The 20,863-nt window shown below is 45.8% G+C and overlaps 1 protein-coding gene and 1 non-coding gene across 15 annotated transcripts in view; one reads left to right on the top strand and one right to left on the bottom strand.

Annotated features, from left to right (window-relative positions):
* Positions 1 to 20,863, top strand: part of CEP112 (centrosomal protein 112) — a 417,120-nt gene that overhangs the window by 333,199 nt on the left and 63,058 nt on the right. Inside the window, exon 24 of one of the 14 annotated variants that reach the window (XM_057536334.1) lies at positions 8,154 to 8,615. The exons of the other annotated variants lie outside the window; for them this stretch is intronic. Coding sequence (XP_057392317.1) covers positions 8,154 to 8,282 — 129 coding nt within the window. The 3' untranslated portion in view covers positions 8,283 to 8,615. Of the gene's footprint in view, positions 1 to 8,153; positions 8,616 to 20,863 lie in introns of those variants that run through there. 14 annotated transcript variants of the gene reach the window in all.
* On the bottom strand, positions 12,741 to 12,847 carry LOC114238325 (U6 spliceosomal RNA). The gene has a single exon (XR_003623715.2). It is a non-coding gene; the product is annotated as a U6 spliceosomal RNA (small nuclear RNA).

Here is a 20,863-nt window from a genome sequence, read left to right as displayed (position 1 = left end):
CTTTTATACCCCAGCCTTTTGCACTTCCATTCCCGAAGTTTTTACTTTGATGTGGTTCTTAATTGGCTGGATTTCATGGTCAAGTAGTTCCTTCAGGATTCACGGTACTACCTTCCCTGAGTTTTTCCATGTTTAAGAATGTCTGCCGATGACCTTTATGTTTGAATGACATGTTAGATGGCATAATATACTTGTTTTCATTTTTTCCCCTGAGAACTTACATGTTGCTCATCTAGCAGTTAACATTGCTATGGAGAAGGCTGGGCAAGGTTTGAGCTTTCCCCCACGTCAATGATTTGCATTTTCTGGGGGATTCCTGGAGCAGTCTTTCTTTATCTGTTAAGTTTAATAGATTAACCAGGATACATTCAGCAGTTAACCAGGACCCCTCTAAACGTTCAACGGCCCATATCAAATGTTTCTGAAACACAGCTCATCTCCCCTGCATCAGTAACACTCATTTGTAGTGTCTCTGCATTTTCTGGAACCCGAGGGAAGGGGAGGGCGAGCTGGAGTAGAGGCGTGCCTGCAGTCTGGTTGGGCTGACTGTTCAGTTGCTGAGTTCGCACTACCTTAATGGGGGGCGGGGGGGGGCATCATAGAATCCATTGGGGGTTGAATTATCCCAACTTGGTGTGTCTTCCTGAAGGCTGGACACCTTCACTTTCCTCAGAGGTAGACAGCCCTGACTTCTACCTGTTTTCCCACCCATCCCACAGCCAGAAGAGGAGAAAGCTGAGGCTACCCACACAGTGTCCTTGTCTTCAAAGTTGGTGGTATTAGTGGGAGGTCCTGGGCCTTTGTTAACCCTAACAAAGTAACAATTTGGGGACAAGGGCAGATTCTGAAGTCAAGTCACTGAAACGCTGTAGTGTCTCCAGAGTCATGTTTGTTTCCTTCACCACAAGCCCTTGAGGGGTTTTTCCTATTATGTCCACCTTACTACCCTATCTCAGTGCCTTAGTGCTTTTCTGCTCATTTTTACTCGTATTTACTCACTTCATTTGGTGTTGGGAGAGGGAAATTCAGTCTCCTGTGTGATCTTAGAAGCCTATTTGACTCCTTAGTAACATTTAACGAGGAACCTGTGTTAGTCAGCACTTGCCACAATGCTGTGTAACAAACAATCCCCCAAGTTCAGTGACTTGTCATAACAAATATTTGTTTTTCTTAAAACATATCTATGGACCATTAGTGTGCTTTGACTCCAGGCTTTAGATTGGGCTCAGGCCTACGCTACTCGTCTGTACAGTCTCCTTGGACTAGTAGCTGCCTGGGTGTCCTCAGGGTGGGTTACAGGAGGGCAAAAAATGAGCAGGAAAAATGTCCCTGCAGCCTCAGCTTCATTTCCATCCACATCAGTGGGGCAGGGAAATCATACACTCTCTCTAGTCTGGGACCATGAGCATCTATGAACAGTGACTTAATCTGCCACATAAACAGGCTCTAAAAACTGCCTTAGCTCCATGGCACTGCTTTCCCAGTTCATCAACCATCCTGAAACCATTTCTCCCATCCCCCGTCTCCTCTTCCTCTTTTTGACACTCAAATATTGGTGTTAAGCAAAGCCTCTTCTGTTTTCTTTGTATCTGCTGTCCCTGGACAATCCCAGCCCCTCATGCAAACTTCCATGCAAATGAATTTTGAATCTCCACCTCCACCCAGACTTTTTCTGAGCTCTCAATCCACATTTTTTTTTTAACAGGATGGAAATTTTATTTTATTTTTATTTATTTATTTATTTATTTATGGCTGCATTGGGTCTTCATTGCTGCACGCGGGCTTTCTCTAGTTGCAGTGAGCGGGGGCTACTCTTCGTTGTGGTGCCCGGGTTTCTCATTGCAGTGGCTTCTCTTGTTGCAGAGCACGGGCTCTAGGCACACAAGCTTCAGTAGTTGTGGCACATGGGCTCAGTAGTTGTGGCTCACGGGCTCTAGAGCACAGGCTCAGTAGTTGTAGCGCGTGGGCTTAGTTGCTCTGCGGCATGTGGGATCTTCCCAGACCAGGGAACCTGTGTCCCCTGCATTGGCAGGTGGTCAATCCACATTTTTAAGTATTATTGCACAGTTTCACTTGGATGACCCTCAGGCTGTTCAAAGTAGATACACCATAAACTGACTTTATCTTCCTCCCACTCTTCTCTCACCCCAACCTGTTCTTCTTGTACTGATTATAAGAATTAAAGTACCACCATCATTCACTCAAGTCAGATTCTGGAAGCCCCCTTGAATGAATTCTTTGCCTCCCTTCCCTCCCCAAGGTCAGTTCCTAGAATAACGTCTGCATATTTCCAAATGCACACCCCATCCCCCAATCGCTAGCTCCTACCTTCTTAGACCGTCACATCTTTGACTTTGCCTGTTACAATCCCTTTTTTGTAGAATCACTGCCAATAGCTTGCCCCTCTCAAATCTGTCCCTCAAACTGTTGATAAAGTGACCTTTCTTTTTTTTTATTTATTTTTTTATTTTTTTGCTGCATCAGGTCTTAGCTGTGGCACATGGGCTCTTAGTTGCGGCACGCGGGCTCTTAGTCGTGGTGTGTGGGCTTCTCTCTAGTTGTGGCGTGCAAGCTTCTCTCTAGTTGTGGCATGCAAGCTTCTCTCTAGTTGTGGTGCGTGGGCTCCAGGGCGCATGGGCTCTGTAGTTTGCAGCATGCAGGCTCTCTTGTTGAGGCGCGCGAGCTCAGTAGTTGTGGCACACGGGCTTAGTTGCCCCACGGCATGTGGGATCTTAGTTCCCTGACCAGGGATCTAACCCGCGTCCCCTGCGTTGGAAGATGGATTCCTTCCCACTGGACCACCAGGGAAGTCGCATAAAAGGACCTGTCGAAAACACAAATATGAGTATGTGGTTTGCTTCTTAAAATCCGTCGGTGGCTTTCCATTGCCTACGGGATGAAGTCTACCCTTGTAGCATGGCATATGAAACACTTCACCACCAAAACCAGTGGTTCTCAAGGTGTTGTCCTCAGACCCCTGACCCCTGTGGGCCCCTAAGATCTTTTCAGGGGCTCCGCAAGGTCAAAATTACTTTCATAATAGGACAAAGACATCAGATGCCTTTTTCACTGTGTTCACATTTGCACTGATGGTATAAACGCAGTGGAGGATAAAACTGCTGGTGTTTCATCATGAGACATGGCATTGACACTGAACTGTATGAACCTAAACATATATTTTTAAAATAAAAGTAACTCTTTTTCCAAAGCAAGAAAAAACTACTGTATGTAGTCGTTTTCTTCACCACCACATACTTGTGCTTTAAAAAAAAACTGAAATAAAGAGTATTAATTTTATTAAATCTCAATCCCTGAGAACACATCTTCTAACATTAATAGGAAGTACACATAAAGCACTCCTGCTGCATACTGAAGTAGGATGGTTTTTTTGAGGAGAAGCAGCTCTGCATTTGTTTGAGTGTGAGCTGAACTCTAGTCACTTGGAAAGAACGATTGACAGGCAAACTACGCATATTCTGTTCTGACTACCTGGCAGAGGTTTTCTTGAAAATGAAGGAAGTGAGTCTGACACTTCAAGGACAGCAACTGCCTATATTGTTGCTAATGATAAAATTTGAGCTTTCAAGCAAAAATTAGGAACTTGGAAAACTTATACCATCACTGCAAGCTTGACAGCTTCCCAGTACTTGAAGACTTTTCCGACAAGATCAGTGGTATTACTAATGATGTGCACGGGAAGAAACAGGAAAGAATTAATGAAGTGTATCAACATTTGGAAGATGTTTATAACTCTCTGAACCAGTGTTTTCCAAATCACTGTTGTTACAAAATCACGCATAGGTGAAAGACCCATTCAAAAAACAAAGTGGACCAGTGGATTTTAATGTTAACAGTACACAAAGTTTACTGATAGAGTTTCAGATTCCGCATGGCAGCTAACATTTTTAAGAAACTACCGCTTGTCAATTTTTGATGTAGTCACAAGGAATACCCACAGTCATCTGAAAGGTTACTAAACTACCCCTCCCTTTTCAACCGCTTACCCGTGTGAGACTAGATTGTCTTCCTATACTTCAGCCAAAGCAACATCTCGTAAGAGACTGAATGCAGAAGCAGAGATGAGAACCTAGCTCCTTCTGCTGAGCCAGGCGTTGAGATTTGCAAAAGTAAAAACCATAGCCTCACTCCTCACTAGTTTTTTCTTGCTTTGGAAAAAGAGTTACTTTTATTTTAAAAAATATATGTTTAGGTTCATACATAATGGGTTTATTACTGGTGTTTTTAAATGAATTAATAAATGTTTTAATAGTTAATTTTAATTTCTAATATAGGGAATATCAGTAGATATAACCCACATAAACAAAACCTCTTTGGGGTTCTTGATTTTTTAAGAGTGTAAAGGGGTCCAGAAACCCATAATTTTGAGAACCACTTGTCTAGATGTGGCCCTTCTCTCCACTGTATCAACAGCCAGCCCTCAACCTTCACGCTCTCTGTGATCACACGAGCTCCGTGTAGAGTCCTTTCTCTTAAGGTTTCAATGTCATCTTTCTGTGAGGAGTCTGAGTGAGAAGCCCATGCCAGCCTTGCCCCTTCCTCTAGTGAAGTTTTCGCTGTACTGTAATGGTGGTCCCCAACCCCTTATCCAAAACCTAGAATGTGTTTTGCAAATCAGCATCTGCAGGTCTAGGGAGGTGGTGTACTGCTTGTCTTTATCTCCAGGTGGGTCTGGGACAACACGCTGCACCCAGACTCGTGTGCAGAGTGATGCATATGAATCCCCCAAACGGGACAGATAGGAACTCTGAACACCCTCACAGCGTCAGTCAGGTTTTGTTGCTGCACAAGTTAACCGCAGCCTTTCAAAAACCATTCATGGTTTGAAGAGGGTTTGGGGGCAAAGAGGAGACTGTGACCTGTACTTGATTCCTTCTCTTTATCACCAAGTAGACTCTAAGCCTCTTGAGAGCAAACACTTATTGAAGTTCATGGCTTAGTGGAAGTTCTAGAAATATACTGAATGATGAGTAACTGAATGATGTTACCACATAAATCAAGGCTCTGGAAACTAATCATGTCACTTTATTCTCATTTAATTGATGGCAGCAAGCTTGTAAATGTTTTGTGATGCTATAGCAGATATGCAAAAATAACTAGATTTGTGGTAACAGTAACATGTTTTGCCCAATAGGCAGATCCTAATAAAATACCCTACACCTTGTTTACACATAATTTCTGTACTCCAGCACTCCAGGGGGAGGTCCCACCAGGCTGTACCCCAAAGCCAAGTCATCTGCTCGGCAGTGAGCGCTCTCTGCTGAACTCACAGAAGTTCATGGGGGGGAAACTGATAGAAATAGTTGTATGGAAAGACCGGGGAACATTCCTCTGGCATCATGCCCTACCACGGCTAAGCCCTTTCTTTGAAGCTGGTGTATTGAAAGTTCCTCACTGTGAAGCCAGATGTCCGAGCAGAGATTTCATATCAAGGAGAAATGTCATCAAATTTTTGCTTGCAGGCCCAGAAAAGAGATTCTAAAGCACGGACGCTCCTCTCCCTTGGCCACTGACTAGAGTTCACGAGAAAAGGTCGGCTGCCAGTAGAACATCTAGAAATCTGGTCTGTGTTACCCGAAGGGCTTGAGGGAGGGAAAAAAGAACATTTCATAAGATTGGGCAATTCTCACTGTGCTAAAAGCTTACAGGAATCCATTTCTCAAAGAATAAAATTACAGACCTCATTGCAGGGTTTCAGGAGCGTTGGGAAACAGAGAAAGCTCAGTGCCTAGCATCACATGGCTTTGTTTGGGACCCGCTCGCTCGTTATTTAATTGTCGTCTCCCCTGCCTGCACGTCCTAAGGGCGTGGAGGGCGCAGAATCGGAATGAATAACGCTAAGAAGAGAGGTGTATTTCCCATCCCACCCAAGAAGGCTTGCCTGCTCACTCAGAAAGGAAGACAGCCATTCAGTCACGGCAGCATAAAGCATGAGGGCCATTGTCCAGGAAGGGTACTGCAGAAGACGAGCTTGGATACAGTGAGGCAGTGAACTATGGCCCTGCTGCTGGAGCAAGGAGGCGCGATGGCAGTGCGTGAGCAGAGAGGACATGCACGGTCCCCCCAAGCGCTCGACCCCCGCCTTTCCTCCAGGTCTGCTCTCTGGCAGACTTTTGTTGTATTTAAAGACTAGTTGAAGATTATTTGTTCAGTGGGAAAAAACCTTCAAGCACTATGAAAAATGTTTTTAGCCCCTGGGACCCTGCCTGTGTGTACTAAGGAATCAAGTAGGGCTGGCTGGCTGAGCGTGTGACTGACCGTGAGTGACTGCAGGAGCCCAGGTGAGACGGGTTCTTCCCCGCCCTGGCGGCGTGGACGGTACCCTCTGCAAGAGCGGAGTCGTTAAGCGACTCTACACGGTTAATTCAGTTACTGCCCCGTCCAAAATACGAATTGCTGTGGCTAATCAGACATTGGAATATAGATGTATCATTCAGGTTTTTTAATGTATAAAAAATTAACAAATAACTATTTGGAAATATTTTCATCTTTAATAATTCCGAACTGTATCAGAAGCTATTTCAATGTCAGTATGATGGACTGAAATATATAATTTCATCATTATGTAGGCAGCAACAACTAAAATGACAGGTAATTGTATATATACATACAGGTGTATATTCAGAAATGCTGGGTTATATAGGATCCTAATTATTAGAAGACTTGATAATGATTTTAATATATTAAGCTAATTTTATTTTTAAAATTTGGCAATGTCTCACCACAAATGGCTGCTTCACTCTGGCAGAAGCTGAGCTTCTGTTCAGTGCCTGGTGACTCAGCCAGCCTCTCTGTCACCACTTCCCAGTACTGAAGTGCGTGCCTTTTCCTTCCAGCTACCACACTACCCCTTGCTTCCCAGGGTTTCCTGGGAAAGGATTCCACTCCCTGCTCCTGTCTTCCTAGGCTCCATCCCCCAGCCTCAGCGCTGGTGACAGCATCAGCCAGTTGGTATGCTGGCTTGAAGGAGCCGACTGGTACGTTGTCAGGAGTGCTGCCAGCTCGAGCACGTGCACCGTGGAAATCGGGGCACACTGCTGCACATGCTTCTTGAGAGCCAGCTTTTCCCAGCGTTATTAAACATTCACCAGCCTTCAGCTGCCCATGGTCCCCTCCCCCCGCTTTCCTGATGAAGCTCCCTTCCAGCTCTGGTCCCCCTGGTCATGAGGACCGTCTGCCTTCGCAGTACAAGGGGTGTAAGGACAGATGGCTGGATGGACGGCATTTCACCACCCTTCCTGGTACGCTCTCTAGCTACCCGCCAACCTCGTGCTCTGCTTTTTCTGATGCGTATGAGTCAGCTCTACCAAATGTCCCTTTAAAGCCCCTTTTCTAATCCCAATGCCACAGTCTTTGAAGTAGCCTGCTAACTCTTGTCTAAATTGGGCGGTGTTTTCCCACTTCTAATCATCCTCCAACTCCATGCGGCATTTGACCGAATTGACCAACAACTTTCCTTCTAGAGCAAGGCTTGGAAAACTTTTTCTGTAAAAGGGCTGGATAGTAAATATTCTAGGTTTTGGGGGCCATACGGTCCCTGTCACAATTACCCAGCTCTTGCTGTTGTGGTGTGAAAGCAGCCTTAGACAGTCGGTCAACAAGTGGGCGAGGCTATGTCCCAATAAAACTTTATTTAGGAAGACAGGCCAGGTGGCAGATATGGCCCACTGGCCACTGTTTGCTCACCCCTGCTCTAGAAACGCACTCTTCTCTTGGCCTGTCTCCTCTGCTGGTCTCTCTCCCTCCTCGTGGGTGTCCTCAAGCCCGTGTCCTGGGCTTTGCTTCTCCTTTTCCCTGCACAGTGAGCTCATCTCCCCTGTGACTTGAGCTGTCACTTCTATAGAGATGCTTCCCAGAACCCTTGCCTGATTCCTGGTTGGGCCGCGTATCTCCCACTGCCTGTAAATCGTCTTCTTTTAGAGAAGGCACCACTATTTCACACTCAGTAATTGCAACATGAAATTAGCATCTTCCCTTACAAATTGGCTCTTCTTTCCAGTCTATCAGGGTTACCCCCAGTCTTTCTGTTTCCTGTTAGAAACTCTGGGTTCGTCTTTGTCCTTTCTTTCCTTCATCCCCGTTTATCTCAAGTGTATCACCAGAGTCCTAAAATGTATTTCTTATTCTTCTGATAGGACCCTGTTCAGAGCCCTTCTCAACTTGCGATTGATTTAAAACAGTCTCCCTCAGCTGGTGTCCCTGCCAAAAGCTCTCAGCTCCGGTCCAGCATGAAGAACTCTGCCAGAGAAATCTTAAATCACTGATTTCCCTGCCTTACAAAGAGTGCTTAGAAATCAATACGAAAATACTAACCAGCCAGTGGACCAAAAGAGCAAAGGATATGAACACAGAACTCACAGACAGAAAGTAATATCCAGTAAATATGGGAAGATGTGCTTATTCTCATTCCTAAGTTAAAAATGTAAATCGAAACTGCAGAGTTTTGAAGGGCCTGGCTGCCACTTGATGGGCATAAATTTTGAACCTGAAAAAATAGCCAGTGGGGGCTTCCCTGGTGGCGCAGTGGCTGAGAATCTGCCTGCCAATGCAGGGGACACGGGTTCGAGCCCTGGTCTGGGAGGATCCCACATGCCACGGAGCAACTGGGCCCGTGAGCCACAACTACTGAGCCTGCGCGTCTGGAGCCTGTGCCCCACAACGGGAGGGGCCGCGATAGTGAAAGGCCCGTGCACCGCGATGAAGAGCGGCCCCTGCACCGCGATGAAGAGTGGCCCCCACTTGCCGCAACTAGAGAAAGCCCTCACACGAAAACTAAGAGACCCAACACAGTCATAAATAAATAAATAAAAATAAATAAATAAAGGAAAAAAAAAAAAGCCAGTGATGCAGCAGCGTTACTGGAAGTTTAAATCAGTGCAGCCTCTTTGGAGGTCAATGTGGGGGAATGTACTGCCATTTCAAGTGCACATAACCTTTGAACCTTTGGTTCCACTCATAGGAATGTGTCCCGTGGATATAGTTGCCAGGCTCTACAATATCTTTGTAGCACTATTTGAGCAAGAAGCTAGGGAAAAATAAATTATGGTACATGCAAGCAATGAAATAGTATGAGGCCATTTTAAAAGAATGAAGTAGACCTCTCTGTGAAAGTGAGACAAGATTGCCGACATTAGTAAGTGAAAAGAATGCAGAATGCTATGTACATTTAAAGTTGCCTGAATGCATCTCAGAAATGGGTAACTGGTTATTTTAGAGCAATAGGACTTTTTATTTTTCATTTTATGTCTTTTGATGATGTTTTCATTTCTTACAATGTCATATTACTAAACTGAATTTAAAGGATCTCTTTTAATGACAAGGTCAATCTCCTGTGCCCGGCTTTCAAAGCCCATCCAGGTTTCTCAGTATTCCTCAGCATGTACGTTCTGTTCTAGCCAAGCTGGACTTCTCGCTGTCCTCACGTTCACGGCGGTGCCGCGTCCCGCCTTCACTCGTGCTCGCGGCAGCCTCTTCGTCTGTCCTCAGCCTCGTTGAGGTCGCCAAGGCCATCTCAGGGTCCTCCCTGCCTCCTCTGGGAAGTTTTTCTGACTGCCCCGGTCCCTGGGGAACCTTATACTGTCATGAGGTTCTGTCATTAATGCTTAGTGATCCTCTTCTTGTTTCTGGTTTCTGCATAGCACCCACAGTACTGGGCACCCAAAAATAAAGACTTAGTTGACTTAAAGAATATAATCTCGAATTATTCTATGCTAAATTTTATGGCTATTATTGTATTTTAAGGCAGCTTTAAGCACATCAGCACCAACCCTGCAGTTAAAAGAAGTAGAGGTACACACACACACACACACACACATACACACACACACACACACACACACACACACACACACAGTCTGCAATCAAATACCTAAGGCTTTGGGTTAGCAAACTCCTCTCTGAAGATGCAGAGATCCTTGATGTGTTAACACATTCAACCACTTGAAGAAGTTCATGCTGTAATGTGAAATTGTTTCATCAGAGACTTTCTTCCCGACAATTAGATGAGCTCATCTCACTTGAAGGATGAGGAAGGACTTAGCATCTAGAGCAGGAACTGGGGAGGGGGGACATAGACGGTAATTTAGGGGCCTGAGGAGTAGAGCTGGTGGTGTCTTCAGGGGTGGGCCCAGCAGCTTCAAGGTTGGGCCACCGTGGAAGAGGGGGAGTGATTCATATGTATTTGTGACTGTGGTTTACGTGATCCTACACTGACATGTACAGGCTGAGATACAGGTGCCCTTTTAAAAAAGGAAATGGAATGTGTGCATATATGTGTATGTGTGTGTATTTGTGTATGTGTGTGTATATATACTTTTCAAGAAAAGATAGAATGCGTATACGTGCATAGCTACATATACATATATTTTCCAACAGTTATACATTCTTAGAAAAAAGTGAAGCTATGAATACACAGTTGTATTATCAAAACTGATTCTGCATAAATATGCCTTGTAAATCATGGGAAAATTTTAAGACAGGCCTTGCTTATTTTGCTTTACATTTATATAGTGTTATTTTTATGGGATTTGTTGCACTAAAGAAATAAAACATAGAGTTAACTCATAGCTTTACACAGACTTTTTAAGGAACTAAATCAAATCAATAAATTAATGAAGATAAACCTAGGTTTTATACATAGATTATATTTTCCAAATGCATATAATTGGAAAAAATTCATGTGATGCTGTCATGCCATCAAAAAAGACCAAAATGTCATTTCCAGGGATGTCAATAGGAGTCTTTTGCTATCATAGCAGCAGTAGTAGCAGCTGAAACTAGAGATTTGGAGCGAAGAGATCTGGGGTGGTTGGTGGGTTACAGGAATGCTTTAATGTTGGAAGCACAGAGGAAAGAGTAGAATTAAAAACAAAGACACAGCCCCCATTTTTTTTGAGCGGCAAGACCCTTTTGCTTTTATGTTTCTGTCACTTGCTCCAGGATCCTTCAGAAAGCCCTCTAACCACCTAAATAAATATTCATATGGCTGCTCAACATCTCATTAATAAACCAAGATTTGGTGGTAAAATATTTCAGAGTAACATATGATTTGCATCTCACCCTTGTTTAACTTTAAATCTCAAGCAATTAATAAATTAGACTCGAGAGGTTTTTAAGAAGTAACATCTTACATGCACCACAAATTGCATTATTTTTATGTGTAAATAATGATGAAAGGAGAGATTGTTCCTTTGATGTGTATAAACTACACTGTAAAATATGCAGAGAACATTCTTGAGTTTAGTTGCAGCCAAAACAAATAGACTAGTTCATAAAACAAAGCAGCAGCATTCTTAGAAACAAGCATTACTTTTTCTTTTCTTCCCAATTGCTCTTTTTCCATCTTATATTCTTGCCATTCCTTGGGGCAGATTCATTCCAAGTTCAAAAGCGATGCTAGCCTGCATTTCCTCATCCAGGGAACCAGGTCCTTCTCAAGTTCTTCCCAGTGAACTTGTCTTCCTATCAAGCTCAGACCAGATCTCAGCTGGACTGCTGGTTCTCCTGCAGTGAATTGTTTTTGTCAGTAGTATTTCATTGTTGCTTAAAAAGCCAACTATTTCAAATGTTAGCAATATTTGGAATATTGGTTAGGAATATCGGTATTCCTCAGAGAGATATATTTACTTACTTTTCTATCTTCCAAGCTGGCTTATCTAGTTTCCTTTTATTTTATTTTATTTTTTAGTTTTTATTTAGTTTTTTGGCTGCGTTGCGTCTTCATTGCTGCGCGCGGGCTTTCTCTAGTTGGGGCGAGTGGGGGCTACTCTTCGTTGCAGTGCGCGGGCTTCTCATTGCGGTGGCCTCTCCTGTTGCGGAGCACAGGCTCTAGGCGGGCAGGCTCAGTAGTTGTGGCACACAGGCTCAGTAGTTGTGGCTCGCGGGCTCTAGAGCGCAGGCTCAGTAGTTGTGGCTCGCGGGCTCTAGAGCACAGGCTCAGTAGTTGCAGCACACGGGCTCAGTAGTTGTGGCTCGCGGGCTCTAGAGCGCAGGCTCAGTAGTTGTGGCGCACGGGCTTAGTTGCTCCGTGGCACGTGGGGTCTTCCCGGACCAGCGCTCGAACCCTGCATGGGCAGGCGGACTCCCAACCACTGAGCCACCAGGGAAGTCCCTCCTTTTATTTTTAAATCATATCTGCAGATCCTTGTTTACAGAGTCTGAGTCTGACCTGACTTTTTCTTTGGTGTACTCAGTAAACAGCACCTTGTTGTAAGTTCATGTCTCCCAGGGGAAGGATGCAGAAACGGTCTGGACTCCTGTTAGAATGTGGAGCAAGTTCAGGATGAACCTCACAAGGTGGTTCGTGTTCTCCATCTGACCAGGCACGGCTTCTTCCTTGAACACAACGTGCAGCTAGGATGAACTACGAGGTAGTTACGCTGAACCGGAGAGGCCAGAGGTGTACACCTGACCTGCAGTCCCTCCCAGCCTGGAGAGCGGGTCTTCCTCCGCGTGAGCAGATTTGCTGCGGCCCTGTCTCAGCCTTGCTGACAAGTCCGCCTTCCCTTCTTGGCCTGACGCTTTTTCATTAACACTGATCCTGAGCGCTGGTCATTTCAAATAACCGTCTTGTCTATCAGATCCTGAGTCACCTTTTCTCTAGCTGAGTTTTTATTCTGATTTCTTTTCTTCTGAGTTTTCCACTCGAGTTCACTGTCTTCCTGTTCTCATCCATCCTCCCTTTATTCTTTTTTTTTTTTTTTTTTTTTTTTTTTTTTTTTTTTTTTAATATGGAACGCTTCACGAATTTGCGTGTCATCCTTGCGCAGGGGCCATGCTAATCTTCTCTGTATCGTTCCAATTTTAGTATATGTGCTGCCGAAGCGAGCACCTCCCTTTATTCTTAACAAAGTTTAAGGAGCAGAGTATTAAATCTAGTGGGTTCCTGTGAAACTTGCGTTTTATACCAGCTAAAATCGCAGTCCCATTATATCTCATGGATTAATAGCATCTTAAAGTTGAAAAGACTCTTAGAGAATTCGCTCCCCAACCTCCCATTCTCCCATCCTCATCCCATCTCACAGATAAAAATCCTGAGCCCAGCTGAGGGGACGTGCGCGGTCCTTTTCACGTAGCCGTTGGCAGCGTCAAGCCTCGAACCCAAGGCTCCCACGTCTTTGGTCTTGCCCTCGTGCTCCATGTATTCAAACACACGTGAAAATGGAAATAAAGTAAAATGTATTTTACTTTAAAATATATGTGAGCCGCCAAAATGGATGAAGCGTCTCCCTCACCATCTTATGCGGTTCCTCGTGACTCAAGCAGAACTTCCCTTTGGCTTTTAGACTGGGGCTCAGCGAAGTCATTGCTTACTTGGACTGTTGAAGAAATGTTTCCTTCTGTAGTTGGCTTTGTTGCTTAATGTGATTTTTTACAGTTATCACTAGTTGTCCTTGGAATCAAAATGTTTAAGGCCAATTTAGAATAGAGGTCATGATTTGAAAAGCAACTTTATAAGCACGTTACCTAATTTAAAGAGCGTTTCAAAGGAGGGAAATGTTGGTGAATAACGGTCTCTCACCGCCTCATAGACGTGGATCTTTGGCAGACACGCCACGATTGGTTTGTGAGAAGACCGAAGAATTCGTTTTCCAAGAGGAAACCGATCATTTTGAGAATCCATGTCGTTCAGATGGCTTTATTTCTATGATGTCCAATGATCAATGAATGAACAAAAGGCGTCAGTACAGCAGCCTTCTTTATTTTTGGAAGGACACTAACAGTGGTCTGAAAATGGCAGGCTCTGGGGTCTCTTGGAGTAATATTCTCAACCTTTGCCAAACCGTGAAGTGTTACCCGAAACCCCGTCTTTTTGTTACCACTGTTTCATTTTTCTGAGGCTCAAAGCATCCTCTTAGATGTGCTTGCCTGTGTTGCATTTCAGAGACGTGCAGGGCTTAATAACGTGGATTCTGGAGCCAAGACTGCCTGGGTTCAAATCCCGCTCCACCGTTTAGAAACCGTGGGACCTCAAACAAGTTACTCTCTGGGCTCTCTGGGCCCCAGTTGCCTCATTTCAAAAAATGTAAGTTACAAAAGACGTACAGGGATTGCTGTGAGAATTAAATGAATTACTGCTTGAACAGCATTTAGAACAGTGCTTCCACTTACGAAGTCCTAGTATATGTAATTGTTCAATCATGAGTTTCAAGACCCGATCCAGTGAGAGTTGAGGGATGGTCAGGTGGAGCCCTGCTGAGTAACCCCCTCTCGACCCCGTCCCCTCGGGCCACTGTCTGGGCTCCGCGCCCGGTCGTTTCCTCTCGCTTTACAGTCTGACTTCGCTCCCCGTCCCTCACGGAAACCGCTCCTTGCGTTGCTGGCGGCGTCCTCGTCGCCCAGCCCTCGGAGCCCTGCCCTCGCTCTGCGGCCCCTGCAGCCCCCGGCGCGGTGGAGGCGGCCCCCTGCTCGGCCCTCTGTGTCCCTCTTGCCCTCGAATCCCGTCGATCCTCGGGGACCGTTCTGGCCCCCTTTTCTGGTTCGGGGGTGGGGGGACGCACGCGGCCTCCTGCACTGCCGCCTGGACGTGGACGGCCAGCAGCGTTCTGTCCCTCCCGCACGCCCCCGGTCTCACTGCATTCCAGACCTTTCTGGAAGTGCCCTGGGCTTCCACACAAACCCCGGCGTAGCCTGCAGGAGCCTGAAACTCATCGCGTGCAGACTGCACGGCGTGCCCGGGCCTCGTCCACCCGCTCCCGGGCGCCGGTAGCGGCCCTGACCTCCTTACCGCTGCTCGCTCGCCGCCGCAGGCGGCCTGTCCCCCGGCCTCCCGGCCTCTTGGCTCGGCCCCCACCTCGTGCAGGGGGCGCCCCCGTGTCCTGGCGCTGCGCGGGCGCCGCCCTCCCGCGCACCCCGCGCACCCCGCGCCGGCTTTCCTCCCCCGGCCCCCGGGCTCCCCCAGGCCTACGGGGCTCTGCGACCCACTAGCTCCTGCCTCCGCCCCGCTGGCGCCCCAGCCTGGCTCCTCCGTCACCCCTGCGACCTGCCGGGCTCGCGTTCATCTTCAGCTCCCGCCCCGCCCGCGCCACAGGCTCGGCTCCGACGCCTCTGCCCGAGGACGGCTGCCCTGGCCGCGGCCGCCTCCAGGGACTGGCTTCCGCCCCGCGCTTGCGGCCCCCTGTGGGCTCGGACTTGCTCCGGCCGCGGGCGCCCGGGCCTGGTGACGGCCGTCACCTCTGCGCTGGGCGCTGGGCGCTGGGCTCCGGCAGGACGAGGGCCACTCGCCGCAGCCCCGAGCCCAGGCTGCTGCCCAGACCTCGTGGTCGCCCCGCGCTCGTGTGCCGGCCCGCCGGATGGTCACTGGCGGATAAAGGCCTAGTGTCCACTCGAGTGTGGCCTGTATGAACCGGTGAAGACAGAGTGCCCCTCAGAAAGCACTTTCCTTTCTTCAGAAACAATTTTTAAAAAAATTTTATTGGGGTGTAGTTGACTTACAACGTTGTGCTGGTTTTAGGTGCACAGCATAGTGATTCCGTTCTCCATGTACAAATTTGTTTTTCAGATTCTTTTCCCATACAGGTCATTACAGAATACTGAGTAGAGCCCCCTGTGCTGTACCGTAGGCCCTTGTTGACTATCTGTTTCATACATAGTAGCGTGTATATACTAATCCCAAACTCCTAATTTATCCCTCCCCACCCCTGACGTTCCCCCCCTTTGGGAACCGTAAGTCTGTTTTCAGAGTCTGTGAGTCTGTTTCTGTTTTGTAAATAAGTTCATTTGTATCAACGTTTTACATTTATGGCAACACGCACGCAGAGGAAGCGAGCGATTTAATTCCCGAAGCATCCCTGAACCCTTGTGTTCCCCACCACGCGTCTGGGGCACGCCCTCAGACTCACCCTCACACCCCCGCCCAGTCCCTCCTCTTTCCTGTTTTCTGTACGTCTCTCTGGGGCAAATCGTTCATAGCATCTCTCTGAATTTTTCATGCAGCAACACTTGACAAAGTTTTAGGGCTGAAAAAACAATCATACTTACAGGTTTTACCCCAAGATAAGAACATTTTCTGGTCTATCCTCCTTCAGTTGTCAACCCCTAGACCATCTAGAAGTTCTGAAAAGCTGGATTTCCTTTCCTTTCTCCTTAGGATATTTATCCCACTTTTTGTTTCAGCATGTTCAGGCTGGATTGTTTCATGACATTTGTTAATGTTTTATCAATAAACATAAAGAAATATGTCCCCCCCCCAAAAGTTCAGCTAAATCCTCCCAAAATGAAATCAATAGAATTTAATACAAATACATGTTTAACTGCTAATGAAATAGACATTAAAATTAAGAAGTCCATGAAAAGAGACTGTCTTCCTAACGGGATGAGTGGAAAGAGGCGCTTTGCAAAAATTTAATCATTGATTATATTCTAGAGAAAACTAGTAAATATTTGATCGAAATTAAAATGGTAAATGCAACTTCCAGTTAAGATATAGCAAAATATCGCCTTAACATTCCAGGACATTCACTTAGTCAAGTACTGAGAGTTGAGACAGATACATTTTACATTAATAGAGTAAAGTTGTCAGAAAAAAATATCTACAGGCAAAAAAATTGTATCGTTCCCTTTGGTTTTTAGAGTGAGATTGCTTCAGATGCTTCTAAGGTCTGCCTGCCAAGTGCCCATCAGTGGGCAAGACAGAGCAATCAGCTTCTCTACTTGTATGTCCCGTATTTCTTCCTGGCCAAGAAGTCAGGGGCCCTTTGAAACATTTTCACCTTCCGCCACCCATGCCTCATCGGGCACAAATTCTCTAGCTACTAGTTTTCCAAGAAATGGTGTGCAGGAAAATTAAAACTTGAAAGCCGGGCAAGTCTAGAAAAAGAGATTTGACCAAAAAAAAAGTTTTGAAAGCAGTGCTTTGTATTTATCATATGGCATCTACAAAGTATAGCTCCTGCGCTAGGGGATACTGCATGAGAATATGTACTTCCAAATGTCTGCTTTTAGGTTAAGCCCTGGAGCCAGGAGGAAGAGCCAGGATTCAAAGGCCAGAGAGGAAAAAACGCTAATCAAAAGAATAGATAAAAATTATGTACAGTGACCATAGTATGGCATTTCTGAAAATTATCAGATCAGTTTCAAAACCTTATTTTTGTTCTATTCCTGGTGTCTTTTTGGAGTTTTTCTCTGTCTTCTGGGACTAACCTGCCTTCCTATCTGTGAGATCATTACAGTTTAGAGAGAGAGAATGAGCCGTGTGCTGCCCATCTGGCCACTTGCCTGAGGTACACGACGTCCTTTCAAAGGCTGTTTCTGGGGACGGTTTAAAATTCATAGCAAAGGCTTTTAAGAGTGGTGTAGTCAGAAGTCCTACAATAATACATATTTATTTAGCTGAGCAAATTGTATTTCCCAATGAGAGCCCGGTCCTAAAGGTCAGAATTTTTCTAGGAATTAAATAAAATGGAACATGTAAATATAAATTTCATTGCAGATGAGAATGTCTTCAGGCTTGAATTATTTGCACCATTGTTTAGAGACTGGCTTCTGTAGGTATAAGTGCAATTTTTAACTGAAAAGTTATGGCAATATTAATAATTTCTAGAATCCAGACCTGGGATTGCAGCATGACTCCCAGTCTGCCATTTGCCATAACAACTTTCTTGCCCCATCAGGTTCCCAGCAAGGCCCTCAGAATCACATCATCCCCTGAAATGCCCGTTTGTGGCCTCGTATTCTCTAATTGTTTTTCTCCTCATAGTGTCATGATCTCGACTCTCATTCCCACCTTTACCCCCCAAATTTTGAATCGATTACACACACCACCAAGGCTATTGTAGGAAGATGTCTCCCTTGCAACCCAAATGGAAACGCGTTTCCCAACAGAAACATTGTAATAAATGGTGGATACTGGGTCTCACAATGGTACAATATAATATTTCATACACATAGAGGTTAAATAAGCTTTTTCAGGTTCACCTCTTCCCCCAGATACAAACTTTGACTTGACCCTGAGTACCCTCCTCCCACCCGCCACCTGGACCGCTTTCCCCTCTCGACCTCTTATAGCCTCTGGAGAGCAGGGCTGTGCTGGTCTCTGCTTTCTCCCCGTGCGTTCCTTTCTGGTTCTTTGCTTGATGCCCAGCGTCCAGTTCAGTATATGGCAAATAGTGAGCACTCGTTCAATGTATGTTGAAGGAAGAAACGAATCTGGCATTTACATCTACCGGCTAATAAAACCACACTCTTTTTTTTTTTATTTTTTTTTTTATTTTTTTGGCTGCACCGCGCAGCATGTGGGATCTTAGTCCCCAGACCAGAGATTGAACCCGCGCCCCCTGCATTGGAAGAGCGGAGTCTTAACCACTGGACTGCCAGGGAAGTCCCAAAACCACACTCTTAAAAATGATCGACTTCTGCCCACTTGTGTTCCGTATTAGCCGTGAGAGTGGGGGTGGCGGTGGTTACTGTGACCGAGGTCACGTTGCTGGTGATGGGATGGATGCTGTCGGTCGTGAAGCCGTGGACCCTGGTAACCACTGCTCCACACTCCTCTTAAAACGTCCCCTATGGTTGTATTCACTGGGTCTTCTTTTCTCTTCGGGAGCCCTAAATATAAATTCTTCACCAATGCTCTATGATTTTTTTCTCTATTTTTTCCCTCAGTAAACTCACCTCGGATCGCTCTGCAGAAGAATCACAACTTTGACCCTAGTTTGCCCTGAGTGGACACCCCTGTGTGGATGAGCTCTCAGAACCTAGAACTCAGTGTGTTTTCTCCCCACTCTCACCGCGCGTGACCCCAGCTATACTTGGCTCCTCGGCTGCCTTTTCCCTTCCTTGACTACTGCACAGCCTGCTGTTTCTGCGCCGTGCATTCACCCTTTGCTTTCTACCCAATTTACGCCTGTTGCCTCTCTCTCCCGACTCTTCCTGAGCCTCCCTGCTCCGTCCCGTCCAGCTCTTCTGTGTGTCCCTAGAGCAGATAAATCAGCCCCATGTCTAAACAGACCGAATCATGTCCCTCCCCTACTCAGAAGCTTCCAGAGGGGATTATTTTTATTGCCTAAATATACCCACTGTTTCCGTGTGTATAGATCTATAATGATATTGTCTCCAGGTCAGAATATGGGATTGCTTAATTTAACAAAATGGAGGCAAAGTTAAGGTTTTCAGAGGAGAGGGAGTGGAGGACCTCAGAGCATGCCTAAGGACACAGGTGGCTGATTAGTGTAGGATTCGGGGAGGGAGACGGCCAGGGCCGCTCACTCACACTCTGAACCCAGAGGTGAAGGGAGAAGAGCCAAACGACAGAAGCATATTCTGTTAGGTAATGTTCATCTTCACATCGGTGGCCAGTAATTGCCAAGTCAGTGGTGAAAATTTGGACACTATATAGACCTTCCCTCCAAAAAAGAATATTGTAAAATACCTGGTCTGTTGGCTTTTTTACTCTTTGATCAGTTGGGTTATCACAACCCAAAGAAAATTAGATGTGACAAACAGAATTACCTAAAGATGTCACATATTTACACTGTGGTGAGGAAAATGAAAAAAAAAAAAAAAATATATATATATATATGTACATACGTATGCATGTGAACGTGTGGGACACAGAGAGACGTGGGTGGGGGCTGGGAGGGCGTGTTAGAGCTGGGGTGCAGCTGTCTGGGCCCTGCTCTAATTTTCACTTTTGAAAACTGAAGCTCAAAGGGACATATTGTCTTGGGAAAAATCAAATCCTTTTTGGAGAGGAGAAGGTAGACGATGCTTGCATAACTTAGGTGAAGATTATATTCAAGGTTTGAAGAACTGATATTCAAAGACTCCTTTACAAGTGTGGCTGGGAAGCTCGTGTGCACGTGTGAAGAGTAGCCAGAATTAGAGAGCAGAGGCAGTTTGCGTGTCATGTCCTTCAGCTCCTCGGAGGGGAGCTTACGGCAGAAGGAGAGTAAACTGACTTGGCCTGCAGGAAATCATAGCTCTCAAAGGATTCGAGGGATAGAAATGGACTGTATTCATGGGATATTTGCATTCTGCCGTCACCTGGACTTGTTTTGTTAGGAACCAACGTGCAGCACAACCATTTGGCGTGGCTCTTAAAATAACTTCCAAATTGTTCTTTAGACAGTATAGGTTTTCCTTAAATGGCTATATTTAGATTTTCTTATGTTTTTGTTTCTAAAGTTAATATAATTTGTATCCTTTGCAGATTTGGACTTGAGGTTCCCCAAAATAAAAACAGCAATTTCAGAAGGCTATGTAATAATTTTAATTATATCAGCAGGTTCTAATTGTCTGCATACCTGGTAACACCCTAGACCACTACTATCTGCTAGAAAAGCCATCCTCTACTCCCACCTTACATTATGCGTTTCCGTAAGCTACCAGAATACTCGGGAGCCATATGTCATCTACCTACCTTACTATAAAGTTCAGAAACCAGAAAAAACACAGGAAAAGTGAGAATGATTGATGTATGGAGATTGCAGTGGGGTTTGGGTTGTCAGTGTACTAGGCTGCGAATGCTTCGAACATGTTTCCCGTGTGTTTGTGGTTTTTTTTAATTTTTTTTTAAGATTTTTATTTTTATTTTTTTGGCTGCATTGGGTCTTTGTTGCTATACGCGGGCTTTCTCTAGTTGTGATGACCAGGGGCTACTCTTTGTTGCAGTGCACGGGCTTCTCACTGCAGTGGCTTCTCTTGTTGCGGAGCACGGGGCTGTAGGTGCAAGGGCTTCAATAGTTGCGGCACACAAGCTCAGTAGTTGTGGCTCGCGGGCTCTAGAGCTCAGGCTCAGTAGTTGTGGCGCACGGGCTCAGTTGCTCCGTGGCATGTGGGATCTTCCCAGACCAGGGCTCGAACCCGTGTCCCCTGCATTGGTAGGCAGATTCTTATCCACTGCACCACC

Source organism: Balaenoptera acutorostrata, chromosome 20 (assembly GCF_949987535.1).
Source record: "Balaenoptera acutorostrata chromosome 20, mBalAcu1.1, whole genome shotgun sequence".
NCBI classification, from domain to species: domain Eukaryota; kingdom Metazoa; phylum Chordata; class Mammalia; order Artiodactyla; family Balaenopteridae; genus Balaenoptera; species Balaenoptera acutorostrata.
Note: the sequence above shows the minus strand (reverse complement) of the source record. Positions and strands in the feature narration are given on the sequence as shown.